This window comes from Tetrao urogallus (genome assembly GCF_951394365.1).
Source record: "Tetrao urogallus genome assembly, chromosome: 9".
Taxonomy (NCBI): domain Eukaryota; kingdom Metazoa; phylum Chordata; class Aves; order Galliformes; family Phasianidae; genus Tetrao; species Tetrao urogallus.
Genome location: NC_136822.1, coordinates 3,620,856 through 3,629,118, shown reverse-complemented (window position 1 = coordinate 3,629,118; position 8,263 = coordinate 3,620,856). Strand labels below are relative to the sequence as shown.

Here is an 8,263-nt window from a genome sequence, read left to right as displayed (position 1 = left end):
CTTTGTGAAAAGAGAGTCATTTTCTAGTTCTTCCATCCCCCGCCCCATTTTCCAGGACTACTGCTAGGTTATGTAGACAAGCACCTTCCCTGTATTCTTCCTTTGTCTTTTTCCCATATGGATTTCAATGGGGTTGAGTGATGAGTGCTGAGGACATGGATGAGAGGAGATGAATGCAGGAGCTTTGCTGGGTCTCTTGGGGTTCTTGACTGGGTGTCGTGGGCAGCACTTGAGGTGACCCCAGTGATGCTCACAGAGGCTGCAAGGAGCAACGACATCTCTGTTCCCTGGGTCAAGCCAGTAACCCCATGTCCTCCCAACTGAGCTCACTGCCAATGTCCCTATCTACCACTGTGCATGGATAATAAGCCATAGAGCAGTCCCTATCTCGTCCCAATGGCAAATTTACCACTCTACTGCCAAAGCAGAGAGCCAAGAAGGAGGCAGCCAGGGCTGTGGGCGCTGAGCTCTCCCAGCAGTGCTCTCCTTTCCTCTTCCCCTCTCGGTGTGCTCACACCATTCCAAGCACTCAGCAAGAGCCCAAGAGGCATTGGAGGGTTTTGGTGGGGCACAGCTCATGCTCCAAGTGCATTTCCCAACACTTGACCGAGCGTGGCTGCTTAGCCAGGGAAGGACAAGCACTTCTAAAGGACAAAGTCTCCTATCTCAGGCCCTGCCAGCACAAACCGACTCTGTGAGAGTGAAACTGGACTATCTTGCAAAAACACTTTAAGCAAACACACCGCTCAATGGAAAGCATCTGATAAGGGCTGCTGCACTTCTGGCGGTGCGGGCAGGAGGACCTCGGTGCTCCCATTAGGTCTTCGGCTTCGCTGGGGCTGTCTCACTCCTCTCACCGGGGGAGACGCCATGTCCACGACCCTCTGCCAAGTGATGGGGTTCCTTGTCTCGTCGCTGGGTGTTGTAGGGTGCATCATGTCCACTGCCATGGATATGTGGAGCACGCAGGACTTGTACGACAACCCGGTGACGGCCGTCTTCCAATATCAGGGACTGTGGAGGAGCTGCGTGCGGCAGAGCTCTGGCTTTACAGAATGCCGGCCGTATTTCACCATTCTTGGGCTGCCAGGTAGGGCAAAAATGCACCAGGTTGAACCCAGGAGCTGTTCTGCACCCACAAATAGAACAGCTACCTTAAAGCACTTTGCAAGGAATAAAATTTCTGGGCTACTCAGTGTAGAAGCATAAAAATATGGGAGTATTTGCTACTGAAATAATAGCTTTGCTCGGTGCAGGTTACAACTCGGAGTGTGTGTAGGTGATCTCTGGATGAGTGCCATGGGGTTTGGCTGTTACTGATGTAAAGATACTTAGACCTGTGGATATTCTGTCCCCTTGAATTGAAGCAGAAGGAAAGCGGCTGTGTGCAGTTCTTGCGTTGTTGTCAGAATAATGTGTTCTACCAAAACCAACTGAAGTTTTTTTTTTTAATAACAAAATCACAGAAGAAATCTGCCTCTGGGTAGAGCAGGAAGGGCAAGGAGCGGAGAGGTGTGTTCAGATTTTACACTGACTTTTATAGTGGTTGCAGTAGTAGGTTGTAGAAGGGTACTACTTTCTGTGTTGCTTCCTATTTCCTCAGTGTCATGTAAAAAAGGAGCTGTTTTCCTATTCCACTACCCTTGAGGGTATCCTGTGCTCCTGAGCTGGTCTTCTGCCATGGCAGCAGCCAGCTTGGTTTGCCATGCCTTCCCATGACCTACTGCACCTGCACCCTGCCAGCGAGCAATGAATGCAGATCTGAGAGTGGTTTTCACTCTTGTTGCAAGTAAGCACCGTTTTATGGAGGCCTTTTGCATCTACTGAGCGGTGTAAAAGAAAACACAATGCAGGCTCTCAGCCCCATATCCTCATGGCAGCCCTGCTCAATTGTTTTGTTGAAGACCAGGGCATTGAAGGTGGTTGTCCATATTCTAGTTTTCTTTTTTCTTTTCTTTTTTTTTTAAGTTCTACAGCAATAAGGAAATGTGCATGATGGTCACAGGCATTTCCTATTGTGCAGTAGAGCTATTTCTTTTATTATCTTTCTGTCTATTTAGTTGATGAGAACCTTAAAACACAAATAAGGAATGGCTCAGGTTGAATTTGGTTAACTTAAAAATCTCATTTTTGCCCTGTGTTTCAATATTCCATTGAACCTTACTTACTGTCTTTGTAAACTTACTTTTCTGTCTTTGTGTTCTGCATTAGTGATTGTTGATGTTAGCTCTGTTGATCTTAAAGTGCTTTTCACCTCTCCTACTCACAACAACACTGGGAGAAGAGACAGCTCTCCATTCCCACTTGGGACTGAAAAACATATATTCCAAATTGCACATTTACTTCAGTCAGCAGGCTTGGGTTGATACTATTTTCTATGCATGCTTTCTCTTTGTGTGGAAATTGAGTGTGCAAAAATAAGCAATCATATTTGCCCAGGTGTCGTGCACAGTTGTTCCATCTCATGCAAAATACATATGTAAAGAGGGGCAGGTCATTTGCTTGGCTCTAACTATAGGGCAGTATGTTAACTCATGCTCCTGGTGCAAACTTTTTCCTTAGACTCTTATTTTGTTTGTCTGAGCCCTTCCACTCCTTCCTTCTATCGGAGGTCACTGCCCTTTGAAAGCAGCTCTGCTTGGAGGACTTCTGATGGCTGCCAGAATCCACTTGAAATTACTGTGCTCTCATTACGAAAGGCCCTCACTTTTGGTCCCATGATTCAGGTGAAGGGGTTTTAATGCCACAGCAGAGTTGAGAGCACCCTTTTTTCCTTCCCATCCCTTCAGCAGAGATGATGTACACATCAGCCTTGTGGAACTGTCGTCTTACATTGAGGAGACACTACCAATTGCTTTGCACTGACTTGTGCCCCTGCTGTGTCCCTCTCTCCTTCCTTTTTACATCTGCAGATTGCCCATTTTCAATTGCAATCCATCACACTTGGTCTCTGGTGCTCCAGAAGTCCTGTCTCTACAGGATGTGCTTGACCTGCCCATTCTGACCTTCCAGGCTCACTAAAAGCACTGGGAACATCTCTATTGGGAGCCCATGATATCTGTGAGGTCTTGGCTTAAGATCACCTCCTCTTTAAGGGTTCAGACTGCCGTAGTGATGGTAGGTAGAGACCATAAGGTCTGTTGGAAACATCCCAGGAGCATAAGACTGTCTTAGGGACAGATCCTGAGAGCTACAATGACCTTCCATCAGGATCCATTGTGTCTACTCTGCTTTATCAACTTCTACCGGCTGTCCTGAAACCAAAGCAATTGGAGAGAACTTTAAGAGACTGTAAAGACAAACGAGTATTGTGATTTTCTTCTCTTTACAGCTTTCTGTTCTGCATCAGGTGCTGCACGAATACCTTTTGAGGGCTGATAAGGCATATCCGCCAGCTTCTTGTTCTCCAATGAATAATAACTAGTGAGCTCACACCTGGGGGCTGATGAATGGGAGATTGAAAACCCCAGGCTCGTTAGCACTCGTTATCAGCAGATAAGGGCAAATTGAGTCATAAGAGCAGCAGCCCCAGTGGGACTGCTAGATGGGAAAAAGTAATGTAGTTCCAGTTAGTGGTTGGCTCTCCGTTCATTTTGGCACCATCATGGTTTTGCTCAGGCTTCTCCATAAGCAGGGAGGCACTGCAGCACCCACCTTGCCATTCTAGATAGAGTTTATAAACGTTTTCCTTCTCCATCCTTTTATAAGGCCAATAGTCTGCTCCCTGCTCTCCTGCTCCAGCTGGGCAATGTGATATGGTACACCTGGGTGCTGCTGTCCTCCTGTCCAGCCCAGTAAAAGGGGTGATAGCCAAAGCATTGTAGCTATCCCTTGATCTACATGCAGTGTTTCTCAGGGTGATTTTTTTCTTCTCTCGTGCCATCTATTTTATTGTGAAGGAGGAAAACCTGGATCTTTACTTTACAGGGTAGTTGAAAATACCACAGAGAGCTCGGTGAAGCTCTTCACTGCTTGGGGAAAATGTGCTTTCTCAGTCAGTTCAGTCATGAAACAGTTCCTGCTTTTTAAGAAGGGTCAACTAAGCAACAGTACAGCAATAGTGTGACATACGTTACAGGTGCAGCAGAGATGCACTTCAATACAGCAACAGGCAAAACAAACAAATCCTTACATATTAAAACAATAAGGTTTCTATTCCACTTTGAAATGCAGGGAGAAACTTGTGACTTTCCCAACAATACGGTTTGAGGCTCCTTCAGTGTTTAAACAAAGGGCCTGATATAATTCTGCAATGTTAAATATCCATTCTCACACCTAGAATTAATAGGAATGTCAGCATCACTTTAGCAGGGCTCTGTTATGGTAGGACAAGGGAAAAATGGTTTCAAACTAAAAGAGGGGAGGTTTAGATTGGATATAAAGAAGAAGACTTTTACAATAAGGCTGGTGAGGCACTGACAAAGGCTGCTCAGAGCAGTGGTGGATGCCCCAACCCTGGAGACACCCAAGGTCAGGCTGTTGGGGCTCTGAGCACCTGATGTAGGTGTCCCTGTTCATTGCAGGGGAGCTGGACTAGATGGCTTTTAAGTCATCCAACTCTAATGATTCTATGATCTTAAGATAACTTTAAATAAAAGGCCTCTTTTCCATGGGATAGACTTAGCTTTCAGAAAGTCAGAGTATGTTAATGCTGTTTTTATTCCTTTAGCATTTTTATTTTTATTTAAAAACAGTCTTTAAAAGCCTTCCAGTCTCCAACGAGTCTCACTTCACTTGTTCATCATGGCTCTCGTTGATTTGTTTTGCAGCAATGTTTCAGGCTGTGAGGGCCCTTATGATTGTGGGCATTGTCCTGGGCATCCTTGGCCTCTTTGTGTGCATTTTTGCTATGAAGTGCATCCGAATTGGCACCATGGAGGATTCTGCAAAAGCCAATATGACTCTGACCTCTGGCATCATGTTTATTATTGCTGGTAAGTGAGTTGTGTCTTCCATACACAAAACATAGTGCCTGAAATTGAGGACTGAGCAAGGCTTCACGCCTCCCTGGTTACATGCCCTTCTGCTGCTATGAGTTGGAATTTTGTAGTGTAAAGTTTTATTACTTCTGGAATGTGAAAGTGTAGAAATTGTGTAGAAATACAAACACGTTGTGCATCTCAAAGAAACAAGTTGTGTGCTATGTGACTCTCAGACCACCTTTCTGTTCAACCCCAGGTCTGTGTGCCATCACTGGAGTGTCTGTGTTTGCAAACATGCTGGTCACAAACTTCTGGATGTCCACAACCAACATGTACCAGGGAATGCAGAATGTCCAGAATAGGTAGGTGCTCATCTAGCTCAGGATGAGTCAAAGGAAAAACAAATACTGGGTGCTGCTTAGTCTGGTCCCAGGACATGGAAGGTTCAATGAGTCTCTGCATTCAAGATAAGGGTAACTTGTCCAAGAAAAGTGACTGGGATGTCTGCAATTATGCAGCTCAAGAAGGGATTGGGGATCCCATGAAGGATCACTCTGCAGGTGGGATTGTGTTCATGGGAACTTCTGCAGGGCCAGAAGAAGAGAGAATTTTCAGTGTGTTTCAGAAGAAATAGCCTGGAGCACTGTCACAGCACTAATCAGATACATTGCTGTTTTGTAGGTACACCTTTGGCTCAGCCCTCTTTGTTGGCTGGGTGGCGGGCGGCTTGGCCCTCGTAGGAGGAATCATGATGTGCCTTGCTTGCAAAGGAATGATTCCAGAAGAATCCCGGTAAGTCTGGCTGTGGTGGATACAGGGAGGTGCTATGTGAAACCTTGGATGTCAGGATAGCAGGCGACCATCACATCATAAGACAGGTCTAGGCATAATGCCCTCATTGCAAATGTTATTGTGATGATACATCTGCTTGCCTTGTGTAATGGGACACAAGTGGCCATTTCTCTTCCTTAACTGCATGACTTAAAAACAAAAAGAGAGTAGGAGAGATTGCCCTTAACATCCATTAAACCATTCTAACACTTGTAATGTGCTGGCCAAGTTGGCCCTACTAACTGCAGCTTTGATTGCAGATGGTGTAACAGATCATCATAAAGTAAAGACTGCATCAGCTGAGCTATGATTTACTTCATGTAGGGCTTTGGACACCTGCACAGTTGGCTGTAAGTCATTCACTCAGATGAGGATTTACTCAAGAAAATATAAGTTTATGAGAACATATGAAAGAGAGCCTTACAGCACGTCGTAGAATCATAGAATCACAAGGTTGGAAAGGACCTACAAGATCATCCAGTCCAACCATCCATGGACGGTTGGCTCTGGGCAGCGAGTGATGACACACTATGAAGTTGCCTGAAATCCATCAGCAAATGGGGACAGAAGGTGCAATACTGGGTAGTCAGAGGGCCTCCAGTGGCTAATGCCAACTTTCCTGTCTTTCAGTTACAAGGCGGTGTCCTACAACGCGTCAGGACGGAACATCTCCTACAGAACAGGACCGTATAAAGCTGGCTCAGGGTACGAGCCTGACACGAAGACTAGGAAGGGTCCAGGGTATGAAGAAGCTCCTCGGAGCGAGGATGCAGGACGCTCATACCCTTCAAAATACGACTATGTCTAGTAGACTTCCTAAGCTTGAGATGTGCTGTGTTTTACAGAACGTTTTTCACTTTAGACACAAAAAGTATACGCAAATAAGGCAGACTGTAAATAGGATTTTGTTTTCTATTGTTTTTCCCCTCCTCAAAAATGGTACCCTTTTATTCTTCTGCCTGTTGGCATAGCCATCATGAGGAGACCTGTAACAAAAGTAATGTCTTTTTCTGTTCTTGGAATACAACTGTTTCCTCATGTTTTACATATAAACTCTGGCAGTCAGGACCAGGATTCTGCCTTGTGTCATCTACTATTTCTGCTAATAGGTTTAAATTCTCATTACTGATGACCCTGATAGAGTTTGTAGTCCAAACACAGTCACTTGGATGCCTGTGGCTAAAAAGTACATAATGATGTTGCATACAAAAAAGCCTTAAGAAATCAGGAAGTTGAATCACACGCATTACGAAAAGCAGAAATTACGTTATGGAAGTCTTATGTATTATTTTGTTGTGTATTGTAAAAAAACTCAGCTGTGTCCCTTTGGCTACAGCCAATGCATGCAGAACCAGCAGCCATGGCATTTTCTTCTCTGGCAGTGTTTCTAGTCAGACTCACCTTTATTTTGCTGGTGGTACTACAGTGCTGATCTGCTGTGATATTTAATCTGATTTATGTTACTTAGACATTTGCTGTTTCCCGTGATACCAAAGTGTATTTATTTCTTCTGATCTCATTGGGGAATATATATAATCCATTGTTATTCCTATGCTAGATATTGGATACAATAGCTGAAAACCTCTGTGTGTGACCAGAGTTCCTGCAGATGTCATCATTAATGAAACCAGGAGAATTTCTCATTTAGAATTAATTAGAGTTACAATTGAGCAGGAATCCCAGGGAGCATTAGATGTGAAACTCTGCACTAACATCTTTCTTGTGTTAATTCTTCTCCAAATGATGTGAAGATTAAGTCCTTAGTGAGAGGCTGCCTCTTCTAGCCAACCTGCAAGAGGGGATGTTTATTGGAAGGGGTCAGAGGAAGAGAGACCAGAGCTCTAGGAAAACATCTTGGAGCAAAGGGCACTGAGAGATAAGTTAGGGAAAAACAGGTGTCTGAATCCTCAAAAGTAGCCTTTTTGATAGACTTCTGCAACTTCTGCTCTTGTCCCACTTGTAACAACAGTAAGTTGCCAGAATTTGCTGGCAGATTTGATTTGGGTTGTTCACATTCCGAAGGCATCACAGATAGAGCTGACCATTCCCCCAGAGTATGACCTCTGCTAGGTCTCCCTCTCCAGCAAGCATCTCCTGTGGCTTGTGGGACAGCAGAGTGGGCTGTCCTGCTCAACACCATTACTCCTGATGAGCACAGTCCATACTCCATACCCATCAGCTCTCCGTGCCCATCAGCTCTCCATCACTGCATGGAGTCATCTTCAGCACAGATCCAGGAGGAGGGGAGTCTGAATCTCAAGCAGCTCAGCAAGAGGGGGAGGGAGTGACACGGGCAGCATGACCAGTGTGTGGAGAGATGGGAAGAGCTTCTACCCAACAAGGAGGTCCTGGCCACAACAGAACCCCAGCAGGACTCTGGTCCTTGCTGCTACCTGGGTAAATAACTGCCCCTGCTGGTGTTGGTGTTGACTCCTATTCAGAGCAGAGCATTTGTTTTGTGGATATGTTTTGAAAGGAGACCAATTCAGTTGTGCAGACGTAAATCCTAT

General features: G+C 45.2%; 1 protein-coding gene across 1 annotated transcript; it reads left to right on the top strand.

The window, feature by feature from the left end:
* Window positions 1-870: 870 nt before the first annotated feature.
* Window positions 871-6,561, top strand: CLDN18 (claudin 18; the record flags this gene model as incomplete). Its single annotated transcript, XM_079539663.1, has 5 exons — window positions 871-1,090; window positions 4,770-4,934; window positions 5,179-5,284; window positions 5,604-5,714; window positions 6,384-6,561. 5 exons carry the CDS (start codon window positions 871-873, stop codon window positions 6,559-6,561), a joined length of 780 nt encoding a protein of 259 aa, XP_079395789.1.
* Window positions 6,562-8,263: the final 1,702 nt, after the last annotated feature.